The sequence below is a fragment of the Drosophila willistoni genome, chromosome 3R (assembly GCF_018902025.1).
Source record: "Drosophila willistoni isolate 14030-0811.24 chromosome 3R, UCI_dwil_1.1, whole genome shotgun sequence".
Taxonomy (NCBI): domain Eukaryota; kingdom Metazoa; phylum Arthropoda; class Insecta; order Diptera; family Drosophilidae; genus Drosophila; species Drosophila willistoni.
The window spans coordinates 5,370,610-5,385,978 of NC_061086.1; the positions used below are offsets into that span (position 1 = coordinate 5,370,610).

General features: G+C 36.1%; 4 protein-coding genes across 5 annotated transcripts; 2 read left to right on the forward strand and 2 right to left on the reverse strand.

Annotated features, from left to right (window-relative positions):
* Positions 1-46: 46 nt before the first annotated feature.
* On the forward strand, positions 47-1,794 carry LOC6650608 (mitochondrial nicotinamide adenine dinucleotide transporter SLC25A51). The gene is made up of 3 exons (XM_002072901.4): positions 47-828; positions 895-1,024; positions 1,310-1,794. Exons 1-3 carry the CDS (start codon positions 275-277, stop codon positions 1,625-1,627), a joined length of 1,002 nt encoding a protein of 333 aa, XP_002072937.1. The 5' UTR covers positions 47-274; the 3' UTR covers positions 1,628-1,794.
* Positions 1,795-2,166: 372 nt separating this feature from the next.
* LOC6650609 (dual specificity protein phosphatase 18) lies at positions 2,167-7,322 on the reverse strand. The gene is made up of 2 exons (XM_002072902.4): positions 7,025-7,322; positions 2,167-2,890 (listed from the first exon to the last, which is right to left on the reverse strand). The coding sequence occupies exons 1-2, from the start codon at positions 7,186-7,188 to the stop codon at positions 2,281-2,283; spliced, it is 774 nt and encodes a 257-aa protein (XP_002072938.1). The 5' UTR covers positions 7,189-7,322; the 3' UTR covers positions 2,167-2,280.
* A 2,506-nt stretch (positions 7,323-9,828) lies between these two features.
* On the forward strand, positions 9,829-13,879 carry LOC6650610 (PC4 and SFRS1-interacting protein). 2 transcript variants are annotated; one of them, XM_023180699.2, is made up of 2 exons: positions 9,829-10,739; positions 13,109-13,879. In XM_023180699.2, the coding sequence occupies exons 1-2, from the start codon at positions 9,945-9,947 to the stop codon at positions 13,856-13,858; spliced, it is 1,545 nt and encodes a 514-aa protein (XP_023036467.1). In that variant the 5' UTR covers positions 9,829-9,944; the 3' UTR covers positions 13,859-13,879. The 2 variants fall into 2 exon arrangements, with proteins under 2 accessions (XP_023036467.1, XP_002072939.1); XM_002072903.4 differs by lacking the exon at positions 13,109-13,879 and adding an exon at positions 11,212-12,328 and having other exon boundaries at positions 9,834-10,739.
* A 95-nt stretch (positions 13,880-13,974) lies between these two features.
* LOC6650611 (DNA repair protein Rad51 homolog) lies at positions 13,975-15,369 on the reverse strand. The gene is made up of 3 exons (XM_002072904.4): positions 15,103-15,369; positions 14,493-15,049; positions 13,975-14,438 (listed from the first exon to the last, which is right to left on the reverse strand). Exons 1-3 carry the CDS (start codon positions 15,226-15,228, stop codon positions 14,054-14,056), a joined length of 1,068 nt encoding a protein of 355 aa, XP_002072940.3. The 5' UTR covers positions 15,229-15,369; the 3' UTR covers positions 13,975-14,053.

Below are 15,369 nucleotides of genomic sequence, written 5' to 3' on the forward strand. Positions count from 1 at the left end.
CCTAGAATTGTAAGCAATTAGGGTTGTCATCTATTTAATGTGGAGTCGCGAACAAGTTCTTTTCGTTAACTATACAACACTATTGGGCCAACTCGCTGTAATACCGTGGTTCTTCTTTATTATATAATTTAATTGACAGAGTTCAATGTGAATCCGCAACCCAAACAAACAAGCCACAAATCCAGAGTGTGAGTGTGCAGCCTGCCGACAAAAACAATGATAAAAAGATAGCAGATGGGCACATTTTCGCACCGTAAACAGAAGCAGAAACACCATGAATGACGATGACGATGGCCCGGTGGAGCGACTTGACTCGTTTATGGCCAATTCAGATGTCAGTACAAGAATAAGAACTACAACAACAACAGCAACAATAATACCAAAGTCTAGCGGTGCTGTCATCTTTTCCGAACGCTTCTTTGGTGCCTTTCAATGGGAGGAATTCGCCTGCGGATGTGGGTCAGCCTTTGTCAATATTTCCGTAACGTATCCCATTTATAAGATTATATTCCGGCAAATGTTACATGGCGTTGCAATCACATCCGCCTTTGGCCAACTACGTCATGAGGGACTTGGCTTCTTGTATCGCGGAATGCTGCCACCATTGGCTCAAAAAACCATCTCCTTGTCGATTATGTTTGGCGTTTTTGATGGCACACGCAGATATATGGTAGAGGATTATCGTCTAAACGACTATGGAGCTAAAGTGATGGCGGGCTTAGTGGCTGGCAGTGTAGAATCAATCCTATTACCCTTTGAACGCATTCAAACGCTTTTGGCCGATTCAAAGTTCCATCAATACTTTTCCAATACATCGAGTGCGTTTAGGTATGAATTCGTGGAAGAAGTCTATGCAATATGTCTATATTTATAGTTTCTTTTACAATTCTTCAGATATGTGGTAACAAATTATGGTTTTCGGGAATTATATAGAGGCATTGAACCAGTATTTTGGCGTAATGGATTATCAAATGCATTGTTTTTTATGCTCAGGGAGGAGGCTAGCGTCCGTCTGCCCCAGAGAGTGAGTATCTTTGAAGTTATGATTAAATCTTACACCATCGTGCCATCCCACCGTATAAATCTTAACCCATCCCTTTTATTTTCCATTAAGCTATTAATTTTATTAATGGGTTTGCTTCAGTTTATTTAATCATTACGTGATTGAGTTAATTCTCCAGTCATTCCCATTTTAAAGTTTTAAAAAATTCCATCTGATATATGTAATCAATCTTAAATCTTGTATAAATTATGATTTTTTGAATTTCGCCAACTGATTTTTTGTAAAATTTCTTTATTTTTTCATTAGAAATCGTTGTCCACCAGAACAGTACAGGAATTTGTTGCCGGCGCAGTGATTGGAGCCAGCATTAGCACATTATTTTATCCATTGAATGTGATCAAAGTGTCGCTACAAAGTGATATGGGCCATCCAACGGAGGGCAGCTGGCAGGCGTGCAAAAGAATTTATCGGGAACGTGATAGTCGGATTGGGCATTTCTATCGTGGATGTGCCTTCAATACGGGACGATCGTTCATCAGTTGGGGAATAATGAATACCGCCTATGAGAATCTAAAGAAACTTATGCATCAGAGGCCACAAAGACCGCGAAATGCGACCAATTGATTGTATTAGCTATGAGTCATCAAACTAAGCTGAATATGTATAGTCTGTCTACAAACACACACTTTCCTTCTGCCTCTTTTAGTTAGCAAATTAATTATTTTTTTCGTTCTAAGTCTCATTCAATGTATATACCAAAACAAATATAGACATCGTATAAGGAAAACTGATATGTATAACTAATCTACTATGTGTCATCAATGGAACCGCAATGCAATGTCAATGCCAATGCCAATGTTTGGTGGTTTATTCGCATGACTTTGGCCCAAGTACAATACTGAAGAATGTGAGCATTTAAACAAACAAAGAAATCGAACCTAAAATGTTTAGTTAATTAACTAAGTACATACGTATATTGTACATAATACTATTTAGTTTATAGTACTCTATATATGTATACAACTATATATATATTAAAATTGTGTTGTACTAGTGATTTATTTGTGATGCAATGAAATTAAAAAGAAAGGAAAACGCTAATAACCAATTGCATGTTCTTAAATATAATAAAACAATAATGTTAATGGTTAATCATGTATTTGTATTTATTGTATTTGTTTAAGTTTATTTTTATATTCATAATTCAGCATCGGAAGTCTTAAAATCTAATGTCACATATATCACAAGAAAACAAGAGTTTGCTAAGAAGTTGGATTCTAACGTTTCTTAAGCGAACTGCGATATCTCTGATAGAAATCCTCCATGGCTCTATATTGTGGCTCCAAAATATCGGGAATTTCCTTATCGAGCGATGCAAAATATATCATTTCCACTGAGCAATTACCATTTAATTGTTGCTCATAGTGTCGCAATTGCTGAAAGAAACCCGAATTCGGACGCACTTGTGGCCGGATGGCTTGAACATGATGGTAGGCTTCGCGCATGCTCAAACCCCCGTGCTTAATCAGATAAGCCAAGCAGAGGGAGGCCGAGCGACTTACTCCGGCCACACAATGTATCAAAGTGGCTCCGCCATTCAGACGAACTTCTTCAATTAAATCGGCCACCTCATCGAAATGTTGTGATAAGTCAACTTCGGATCGATCCTGGGCATTGATGCGTAAGTATAGAGGATTACTAGTGTTGGATAGGGGTGTATCGGGTAACTCTGGTGCCACATTGATTACGCAAGTAATTCCCAATTTATCCATATAGCTAGGCACCACAGCAGCTGCTCCGCAAAGGTAGAGAGTGGGCGAGAGACGTGAAATGCCCGGAAAGGGTGTGTGGTTGTCATCATCTTCGGGATTCTTTGGCTTTGCAGAGCTGCAAGTAAATAAGTACAAACGAAAATCCAGAATTAGCATGGGGTACATCATGGGTAAATAAACCGATAAAAACAAAATATTTCGCGCTATATTTTTAACAAAAACAAAATGTTAAGAAAAACAACTAAAATACCTTTCGGTTTTGCATTTGAAAACGTCTTCGAAAATTGTATAAACAAAAAAGTAAATTTTGTGAATGGCCTGGCACAATCGCCTACGTTATTTTGCTTACGGATCAAATGTATTTATCTTCTATACTGTACACGACGTCATTATTTCATCTTGTCCCGCCCCGCGACTACTGACAAGACATTAAACATATTAAACATATGCATTTGGCATTTAAACATTTTTAGCAAAAGAATATTATGCAAATAAAAAAAAAAACAAAGAAAAAAATAATCAATAGCAACGCCCCCGCTCAATAAATATAACTTATGGAATTATTTTAATTTTTGTTTAGCAAATCGATTTAGATTTGAATAAAAAAATGCTCAAATATATTGAGTTGGTTGTTTTTTAAAACCTAAAGATTTGTCATATAAAGTTGGATTTTTCTATAATATAATGAGCTGAAGCTTCTAAAAGTATAAAATTTCGATTTTCTTGATTTTTTGGGTAACATTTCCTTACAAAATTTGATATAACATAAAAATTCGAAGAGCAGTTTTAAATGGAAATCAAATAGATGTTTGTTTCAAGTTAATATATATTGAAAATAGGTTTAATGTTAAACTTAAATGGAGCTCATAAAACAGTTTAATGTTCGGAATAGCCATTTCAAATTATTTGAGAACTCTGACGACTATTGTAATGGATAGGAATACATATACTAAACAATCTCTTTAAGTATTCAACGTTTTCATGAAAGTGCTCCGATGGCTTAGGGGAGAGCAAAAGAAGAATTGAGCTGACTGGGTCGATCTAGAATCATGAGACTGAGTTGGGACCCTTTTATGTGAAAAGAAAAGTGTCTAATCTGCAGGATGAACAGAAAAGCGTCAAAAAAATTTTTTCCATTTTATCTTGGACTTAACTTTAATATATGCACAGTGGTAATCTGATCATCATTGATAGATAAAGTGAGATAAATTGTTCGATGTAAGCTGTGTTACGTTTTGAATATATTGAATGGGATCTTCATTGATTTTAGCTATCAGAGTTTTTGTAAGTAAATTTCAAAGCGTAATCGGTTAAAAAAAAATCACGGAACTGGTTCTTGAAACCTCCGGATATCACGATATTATTAACATTTTAACCGTGTCATGATAATTATCATATTGCGATACGTGTAAACGAGATGTTTGACATTTCTTCTGTCTCTAATGTTATTTTTGACAGAACTAACTGAAAGCTTAATGTTTTTACCTTAAACCATAAAATAGTAAATTAAAGAACAGATCTAAAAGCATTGAAAATGCCTGCAGTAAAACAAGTGAGTGGCTAAATTAGTATAATAAAGTTTTGATGTTAATCCAGATACTTCCACATAAAAGACTCTGTACCCCCATTCATTCACTTTTTCCTTTCAAAATGTTGTGCAAGTTTAGCAAAAATATCATCTCTTTGAAATTATCAACAACACCATATCCCTCCCCCCATTGGATCCCCTCCGTTTGCCCCTTTCCGTTTCAGACTATTCGCTGTTGACAGGTCGCATCAAACGCAAAGTGCTCAATTTTCCTTGACACCTTCCAATTTCCATCAACAAGCAACCGAGCGCGACCATCGAAAGGAATGTAAATGTAAAATCAAACATATTTATTTATAATTTTCAATATATTTTTGTGGTGCTGTGTATATCTATGTATGTATATATCTGTGGTCATACACGGCGACTTTTCGTCGTCATTAAATAATAATCATGAATTCCTCTGGCATAATGCCAATATTAATCATCGGGCACTTTCACTAGACCAAGCTGGCAAAGCGAGTCCGGAGCAGCAGGAAGGTGCAGGAGAGTGGGCTAAATATTTAAATATTCATATATGTAACCATATATATATATATATTTAAGGTATATACATATTTTTGACAAAAACCAACAACAATAATACAAGAAATTAAAATATTTCGCACACTGTTTCTTGGTCAAATGACAAAATGATTTTGTTTTTGTATTTATTTTTTCAACAATTTGTGTTGATTTCTTATTGGACAACACATAATTTATGTTGCCTGAATTTCCATTTTCAATTGTTTTTTTTTTTAAGAATAGGATGAACCTGCATTTTCATATATATGCATGATGGATGAAGAAGGGAATTGGGTTAATTGGGGGATGTGTTGTAAACAAGATGCATATATGATCAACATGATATATCTGAATATATTAGTGCCAATTTTCCTAGGCATTTCAATTTGCCTTATTCAACTCAAGGTTAAATATTTCACGTTGATTCTTGTTGCCAAAAAAACAACATTTATTTATTCATTTCTTCATTTTGTTCGCACAATTTTTGACAGACAGACAGACGAAGCTCTATATGATAAATAACTTTTGTAGTATTCTTTTCCTTTCTTGCTTTTTTGTAGTTTTGCAATTATTCTGTCCTTGAATTTAATTGTCAGAGTCAGGGCCTTTCCGATATTGAACTGACCGTCAAGACATTAGATTTCTTGAATTTATGAAATTCAAATATTTATTTCTCTTCCACGATATACATAAGTTCCTGTTTCTATCACTATCCTCTATCATCAAATCCCCACACTTGTTGCAACTAGAATTAGTACAAATATTTTAGTAGATAGAACAAACTAAATTTAAAAGCATTTGCCATGGAATTTAGTTCAAAACAGAAAACAAAAAATAATGAAGAAAATGCATTTGTGCATGATAGAAATGGGTGCAAGGGGCCATATGTTCCATTTGCTATATATTTCTCATAAAAGAATTCCTATCTTGGCTCTTACCGAAATGCTAGAAAACTAACCATTGAGTTTATTTATATTCTAAATGCTTTAGTTTATTGGATCCATTTGACGGATCAAAATATTAAGATTGTGGTGTCTGTTTTTAAATAATTCTTTATGAAGGGATTTTGCCAGGATGGGGCTGTATCCGAAGTAAAGTCAAAATGAATAAAGTAAATTAAAAATACTGTTATTTCGAATTACAGACACGCGGGTTCCACCCTTGGTGTGAATATCTGGAAACTTGTACCTGCTTTTATTCTGAGCTAAAAATTAATTTAAGACTTTAAAAATGGTCAATCTAGAAATCTTTAAAATAATTTGGTATTTACAATAAGGATACATCATTTAGTAGGAGAGTTAAGAGGCTTTAGGTATTTGGTATGTGACTTGCAAGGTTTTGAAAAGCATTTTTCAACTTCCCTTAAAGACCAATTCTGATCTATAAATTGAACTTACTGAACTTGAATATACATATATTGTACATGAATATAATAGAATTTTCGATCGCTTTAATATTGACGTCTTGACAGAAAAAGAAACTTCTTCTCTTGGTAATTAACTCATGTCATTTTTTGAAGGTTAATAAAGATCCCACTACATTGCATGAAAAGTTCTTTCGAGTTTAAGGACAGATTAATATTTGTTGGCTTCAGCGACTTGTTTGACTTAATTGACTTGCTTATTTCTTAAAACTTCAAATGATTTAATATTATAAGATAGATTTTTATTGTAGTTCATTATTTCTTTGATTTGTACGTACAAATTTGAATTTATTCTTAAAATTACAAAATCTTTAAAATCATAAAATTGGCCATATCTCTTTTTTCCTTAATTAAAAGTTTAGTCTGGAAGCATTTTTATCCAGTTTTCATCATTGTACTATCTACAACATATTCATAAAGGATGTTTAAAAGTCTACTGGGAATACTCATACATACATATATAGCATAGCTTATATTACTCTATATACCTATGTATGTACATATGTATATTCCTCTACATATATATGTACCTATAGAATTTCAAATTAAATACCATGATGTCACATAAAAAACAAAATAAACCTAATTAAGGCATTGCGTGACATAAGCGCCACGACCTTGACTTGTATTTGCCAATTTGCATATAAGTATAATTAGCTATATAGCACTTTTTAATATCAAGATTTATAAATCAATCGTTAATAGTTAATTGTGGGACTGTGACAATGACTCACCTCTGTCGTTTTGCGGTCGCAGAATTCTCATCGTCCGCATTTTTATCAAAGGAAGAAGCCTTCGTCATGCCAAGTAGTTGTATCTCTGACGATTTAACCATGTGTTGCTCGCTGTTGCCATTGTTGATTTTGGCCAAAATGGGATCGCCTATGAGGTCTTGCATGTTTACGACTTGCCGTTGTCGATTTCACGCTACACTTAATTGCCAGCGAACAAAATTTACTCTCAATAGATATAAAAATTCCACAAATTCCAGAGCAAAAATGAAAACTATTTGAATATTTTTCCTCGTTTTCTTCTTATTTTTTTTGTGGTTAACGAACGATAAACAAATGAAAAATTTGGTCTTTGGATTGCGGTGAAAATGAAAGCGTCTTGGCCAAACTGTCTCTCTGTTGGGCAAAAAGACGACTGACCCGACAACGAAATATTTTCAAATAATTTTCAGTTGATGTGGTGAATTGGCCACACGGCTGTGCGTAAAGGTGTTAGGTGTGGGTGTGAGGTGAAATGGTATGCATTTAATTGTTCTTTTTTATATCTCTTTGTTTTTGGCAATCTTTAAAGTATTTTTACCTTTGTTATCCACCGTATAGCCCATAAAAATATGTCTAATTATATTAAAGAATTGTTTTTATTCTTACACAAATTGATTTTTCAAAGTTCAAAGTATGTTTTTGGGTGCTATTATAAAAACATTATAGACTAATTCGCATTTTTATACCATACACCCATAGGGTGAAATGGTATATTAAAGTCGCCAAAATGTATGTAACAGGCAGAAGGAAGCATCTCCGACCCCACAAAGTATATATATTCTTGATCAGGATCAAAAACCGAGTCGATCTAGCCATGTCCGTCTGTCCGTCCGTCCGTCCGTATGAACACCTAGATCTCGGAGACTATAAGAGCTAGAGCCACCAAATTTGGTATGCAGTCTCGTGTAGTATGTACGCTTATCGAGTTTGTTTCAAATTTTTGCCACGCCCCCTTCCGCCCCCGGAATCCACATAAAACTGTTTTTCTAAAAAAGTATGGCAGATAGAAACATCAAATTTGGGTTATATACTTGTTTAGTTAGCGCGCAGAAAATAATTGTTTCAACTTTTTGCCACGCCCCCTTCCGCCCCCGGAATTTACATACCTCTGATTTTCTTAAAAACTATGAAAGCTACCGACATTAAATTTGGTATGTAAGCTAGCCTAATAGACGCGCATATATTGACTATTTTAAAATTTTGCCACGCCCATTTACGCCCCCGAAAATTAAACAAAACAGATTTTCTCGAAAACTAACAAAGCTAAAGTCACCAAATTTAGTATGTATATTGGCTTAGTATGCGCGCAGAATATATATATTTTAACATGTTGCCACGCCCACTTACGCCTCCATAATTTAGAAAAAACCGATTGGCTCTTGCAATTTTTTGACCATCGCGATCAAATGGCAGACTAATAAATCTTATCTGTTTCTATCAAACTACCAAATTTGATTGAAATCGGACTAGAAACATGCAAAATATACGTATGAACGTATTTTGCTACGCGATCCATAAGGGCAGAATTGGCCGTTGGCTAGCGGCGGCGCTAGAGTGCTCGTGTGTTTGTAGAGTGAGCGAGATAGCATATGGTATGGGGGCATGTTAAAACAATTTAATAGACATACATTTGGTTTTCGAAATTTTAAATATTTGTTTCACCTGGTGTATAGTATACCCAAGTCGGCGAGACGACTTACTTCATTTTAGGTAAAAACAAAATGTTCGGTCACAAAAGTATATATCCGAAAGAGCAAATCCGGAAACCGACCAAAGGTAAGAAATGAAAGTTCTGTTAACATGATATATTATTTTGAAAATTAGTAAGAAGGAGGATAAGGAGACATTTCCGACCCCATAAAGTTTATATAATCTTGATCAGCATGAGAAGCTGAGTCGATACAGCCATGTCCGTCCGTCGGTGCGCATGCGTTTTACTCAGCCATCTTAAGAGCTATTGGGATGAAAATTGGGGTTTGAGCTACTTATAACCCGAGTAAGATAAAGTAAAGTAAGAAAATCATCAGGATTGGACTGTCTATACTAGAAGACACATTTTTGCAAAAATTGGAGTATCTCCATAAAATTTACCAATATGATAGTATTGGATAAACAAACTCAGAATCTGATCGGATAAATAGAACACAAGTTATAAATCGGCTCATGCGCTGCCTACGTCATCATCAAATCAACAGAGCACTTGCATACACACACATACGCAAAGCTACATAAACTGTATGTGTATGCGTGCCGTGCTTTGCTTAGGGAATGATGGAAGAAGAAACAAAAATTTTTGTAAAAAGAGTAATATGTATGTTTTGTTTGTGTATTGATGAAATGAGTTGCAGGGAAAGAAATTTCAAAAAGGAAAAATATTATTGCCAAGGACTGCAAGGGTATACATATAAAATTTGGCATAGCCCAAGTTAGCTTCTTTGATATTTTTTGAATAATTTTATCGGCGGGTAAAACTATGTTAATTTCTGATCATCATCTCTGTTTAAAAAGGAAATGGAATTTGTATCCTTTTTAAATAATAATACTAATTAATAAGAATAATAAATGAAATGCTTTAAATGATCAAACCTCCCCACAAATTCCCTACTCTTTGAGGTTCGACGTTGTCAAACTTGTTCGACTCACCGATTCGACGTTGGCGCGCTTTGGTTCGACGATGCACTCATCGGTTAGACTCAGCCCTTCGAACTGCCTGTGCGTTTCGATAACTGAGTTAAAAATTTACCAACACTGGCCGCGAATTCTAGATTTTTCCACATTCCAACACTTACAAGAATACCACGGAGACGCCGAATCGAAGAATTACACACATTTTATCCCCATCCTAACATCAAAATTAATTTGCTTGAGCCACAAACAAATAATGGGTAAAGAAAAAGCTGGCAAATCGTTTAATATAGGTGATCTAGTGTTTGCCAAAGTCAAAGGCTATCCGGCATGGCCGGCAAAGATCACAAAGTTTAACAACAAAAAGTATAATGTTTACTTTTATGGAACTGGCGAGACCGCCAATATTAAAGTGGAAGATCTGTTCACATATGTAGGCAATAAGGAGAAATTCGCAACCGAAAAGAATATGAAGCGGGCAAAGTTTAGTGATGCTATTGATCAAATACAAAGTGCATTGGCCGGCGAGGACTCGGCGCCGATTGATTTACCAAATTCCGATAAAGTGAAATCCACCACTTCTACTACTAGTACCCCTACCCCTACCACTTCTACTACCACTACTACTACCACTGAGACAGATGAGACAGCCACCCCCCCTAACCAACCCCCTTCGACAACGACTTCTTCAACAGCATCGACAGCAACAAATTCTAATCAAAGCGATGCTGCTGGCTCGAGTAATGAACAAAAACGTCGTGCTCCCAAAAAGAAGGCAGAGGCCGCAGAGTTGATCGATGATGATGTTCAACATGTTGATGTTGATACGGAAGATGATAGTACATTGGATGCCTCCGATATAGGACCACCGTACAAGAGACGCGTACCACCAGAGGGTATACAATCTCCGGTTATTTCATTATCTTCAACTACAACCAATACAACATCAGCCAGTTCTGCGTCTACAGTTAATAATGTCAAGAAATCGGCTAAGAAATCCAAACCGACCGCTGCTGTGACACCTATGCAAAAACGTGTACGTCCAATGCCCGTAAGTTTGATTACCCAGTGCAATAATAGAATAACAAAAACAAAAATAATAATAATAAGTTGCTAACCTAAAAGTAAGAGGTTGTGGCATTTAGTTAGAAATGGAAAACCTAGCTTAAATATATAGCCTCATTTATAGGGACTAGATCGGGCTACAATACCCAACATACATATGGTTATGTGTATATTTTTCTCACTAAACACGAACGGAGTTGGACTTTTCCCAGATGGATTCTTTGAATGATGTGTGTTTTGTTGTGGTTGCTGTTGTTGTTCTTGTGGTGGTGTTTGTGTCGTCGTCGGCGAAAGTGAAGTCTTCGATCTAGTCAAGCCTATCTATGTACATATGTGTGTGTGTGAGTTGCACTATTTGCTAATTGCTTGCTTATATTTTCTATATAAGAACTAGGTAGTTTTTGGTTTTTTTTTTTGTAATCGATGGCATAATTGTCTGATATTATATTTACTTTTAGAACATCCAAAACAATTTGCTTATGGTTTATATGCCAACGGCTCGGTGTTTGGGCATTGATATCAACTACAAAAAACCAGAGAAATTTGAAAGTGCCGCAGCGGAACAAGCCTGGATGGATAAATCCCGCAAAGAGGCGGCAGATCTGAAATTGAAACTCGAATCGGGTCAAATTGAACCGGAATCCATGCCCGATCGCATTGTAATTGAACCGATGCGCAATGAGATACCCAAACAGGAAGCCGTGCGATTTATTGAAGAGCTAATCGAACACGAAGATGCATTGTTCATGGAACGTGATTTTATTCAATTGTCACAGCAATTGCGTGAATGTTTGGGCTTGCGACGAGCCAATGTTGGCAAATGTTTGGAAATACTTGAAGAATTCAATCAAGTCGGTTTGACCAAATTGATGCTTTTGCGTAATCCAGAATGTGTGGACATTATGCGACGATTGCGACGATATGTGGGCAATTTGGAATTGTGGAAAATGGACTATCATGATGAAATTGAATTCAAAGAGAAGGCTCAAATAATACGTAAAGTATCATCAGAGATCTATGAGGGCTTTAAGAAGCTATTTAAGGGAACAGAGCCCGAAACTGAAGATAACTTTTGGATTGATTTCTGCGAGAAAGTTAAAATCTACAAGACCTATACAGAAAACATGAATGAAAACTTGCAGGTCGCACTGCATGAGCATGGTTATAATAATCTTATTTTCAACAAAAACAGAGCTGAAGTTAAGCAAAAATAGAAATCAGAGATAAGGAGGATCTTTGGCTTAACTAGCTAATGGCCCCGCAAACAGTTACGTTAATTAAAAGAGGTATAAGGATATTTTTGATCATAACCTCCTCCCCCGATGCAGAGGGTATCTGACAATTGTTAAACTTTTGAGGACGGAAGCATCTAGTAATACTTAAGCATTATAATACTTGATATACATTAATAGCCACACCCGCACGCACGTATATCGTCTGTCCGTCTGTTTAAACGCATCGCACTCCAACAGTTAAGTGTGAGAAAATACTTGGAAACACAAGAAATAAACTTAATGATACGTGAAACAATATTTTTAACAATAGAGAAGAGCACTTCAAATTGTGGCCTAATAACATTGCCTTACATCTTGCATTAATACTAACAAAGCTTAAGCGATTCCGCTATCAATCGAATGTTATAACGAGTTCCCCCACACTCAGCCTCCGCCGGCTCGCTATAATTATAAGTAACAAGCGATTTGTCTATAATGAATTAAAGGAACTTAATTCACTAAGACTTCGTTAAAAAAAAACCTTAAGAGTGAACAATTCGGCACTTAAATTTTTGTTTTATTTTTCTTCCTTTTTTTTTTACTAGATTTTGTATTGGGATAAAAAGATTATTTTCGTTATTGTGCAAAAAACACCAACACCTACCTACATATATATATATATATATATATTTATATATATTTACTAATTCAAATTAAAAAATGCATATATAATCACATTTACTTACATGCATTAAATATGAATAAGACGACTTTTGGATTAACTCACTGAAATAAACTTTAGATGTTATGATAGAAAAAAAAAAAAACTAAAAACCAATTGTTTCAATCTTTATATCTGTGGGGAAAAACAGAACATTCATTCCTGTTTTCCGATAGCGATTTAAATCCTTTCAGGGGATGCCTCATCTGTATGATATTCGTTTCCAATTAGATGAGGGGTATTCAAGGGAGAATTCATCAATGATCGGCAATGGTACGATATATTAACAAAACAAAAAAATTAAATTTACAAAATTAAAAGCAGATCTTTCATTGATGTTTCTTATATGTATGTATATCATATATTTATTTTATATATATATAAACAATTCACCTTTGTACTATTTCTTTCCATCTTTAGAAAATCCAAAACGATTTGCTAATGATACTCATGCCGCCAGCCATATGTTTGGGCATTATAGTTGATTATAAGAAGCCACAGAGTTTTGAAAATACAGCTGCCGAAGAGGCTTGGATGGAAAAGTCACGCAAAAGGGCAATCGAATTGAAATTTCAACTACTGACCGGACTAGTTGAAATTGAAGAGGAGTCGATAAGCGATCGGATTATAATTGAACCAAATCAAAATGATATTCCTGTAAACGAGTCCAAACGTTTTCTCAAAGAGTTAGTGCGCTTTGAAAATGCCTCATTGATGGAGCAGCATTTTTTAGGCGCATGTGCCACAATGCATGAATGTTTGACTTTACGTAGTGCCAATATTGGCAGAACATTGATAATACTTAGAAAATTCAAAAGCTATAAGTTAACCAAATTGATGCTGCTACGTAATCCGGATTGTGTGGAAATAGTGCGGCGGCTGCGTCGCTATGTCGGCAATTTGGCTGAGTGGAAAATGAATGCTAGAAATACAAGTGTTTTCAAAAAGAACGCCGAAATCATACGTAAAGTATCGTCCGACATCTATGACGGCTTCAAAAAAATCTTCGAGTGTTCAGAGACTGACCTTCAGGATGGTTTTTGGAACTACTTCTCCAACGAAGTTGAAGACTTTGATGAATACACAGAATTTATGGGGAAATCATTGCGCAGCTCACTAGATGAGAGTTCTTATAAGTATCTAATTGAAAATCAATTTAGTGATGAGTAAATAAATACATATGTATATGTTTAGCCAAAAATAAATAACAATATTTTGCATGTTTTAATTTACAATTTAGGTGCCTAAAGGGATGTTTCTTAGTTAATAGTAGTGAGATTTATATATGTATTTAAAGTATCTTTATTTGACACCAAACCAATGCTTATAAAGTAAGTTCAACTGTGATCCTATGTAAATTACAAACTAATCCTTTTCTCGGGCATCACCGATTCCATCTCCTAGAATAGCAAAAATGGCCTCGGATTCGGGCAAACAGGGTGAATCATAAATTTTACATATACGCGAGTCTCCTTTGCCTTTACGCAAATATAATCTGGTAGTGGATGCATGTGCCATGATATGACCACCGATGGGCTTCTTGGCATCTGCCACAAACATACCAGCTCCGCCATCTACCGAGGCAGTTACCTGATTGGTTATTACAACTGCCACACCAAACTCATCGGCCAGACGTTGAAGCATCCGCAAAAACAGGCCCAAATGATTTTGTCGAGCTGCCAACTCGCCACGTCCAACATATTCCGAACGATACAAGGCCATGGCACTGTCCACAATTAGGATGGCATATCTAAAGATTGAAGGATTGTTAGTGCTTGTTTATGGTGGGGAAAATTATAAAAACCTTGATTCAAACATCATGCCGGCGGCCATGTGAAGTAGTTTCGTCTGCTGATCTGAATTATAGGCTCGAGCATAGGCTACATTGTCCAAAACATCAGGTTCTTCCATCTTATAGCGTTGCGCAATGGCAGACAGACGTTCCGGTCGAAATGTGCCCTCCGTGTCGATGTACAAGCACTTGCCCTCCCCGCCATTCTGGCTGATGGGCAGTTGGCAGGTGACAGCCAATGTATGGCACAACTGGGTCTTGCCGCAACGGAATTCGCCAAAGATTTCCGTAATTGAACCGGTTTCTATGCCCCCGCCAAGCAGCTTATCCAACTCCTTGGACCCAGTGGTTAGCATAACAACCTCGGAGCGCATCTGATGGTAAGTGCGAGCCGATGTGAAGCCCATGGGCACCAATTTGCTAGCTTCAGACATGATATAATCGACCTTGGATTCGCCCAGGCCCTTGATATTTAGTAGCTGTTTGCGTGTTGCATATGCCACAGATTCCACTGTATGGAGACTGGCCTGTTGCAGGAGCTTAATCTCCCTGGCACTAACGTTACCGCCCTAAGAAGTTCTTGTGAGTTTATGATTAAGGGATCTCTGTAAATATAAATTACCAATAGCTTGGACACATCTAGGGGTCCTCCAGTTTCCTCCTGGTCTTCTTCCATAGACTGATCCACTGTCACGGCTGTGGCCACCTCCGAGTCCTTTTTACTTTTACTCTTTTGTTTTTGTTCCATTTTGCCTTTTTACTGTTTATACCTTGTTGTTATTATTATTTGTTTATAAAATTTGATGCAGAATAATGAAATTGAAAAAAATGGCGCTTCAAATTAAGACAGCTGACTTGTAATCGATAAACTTCGATCTTGAGAAATGCG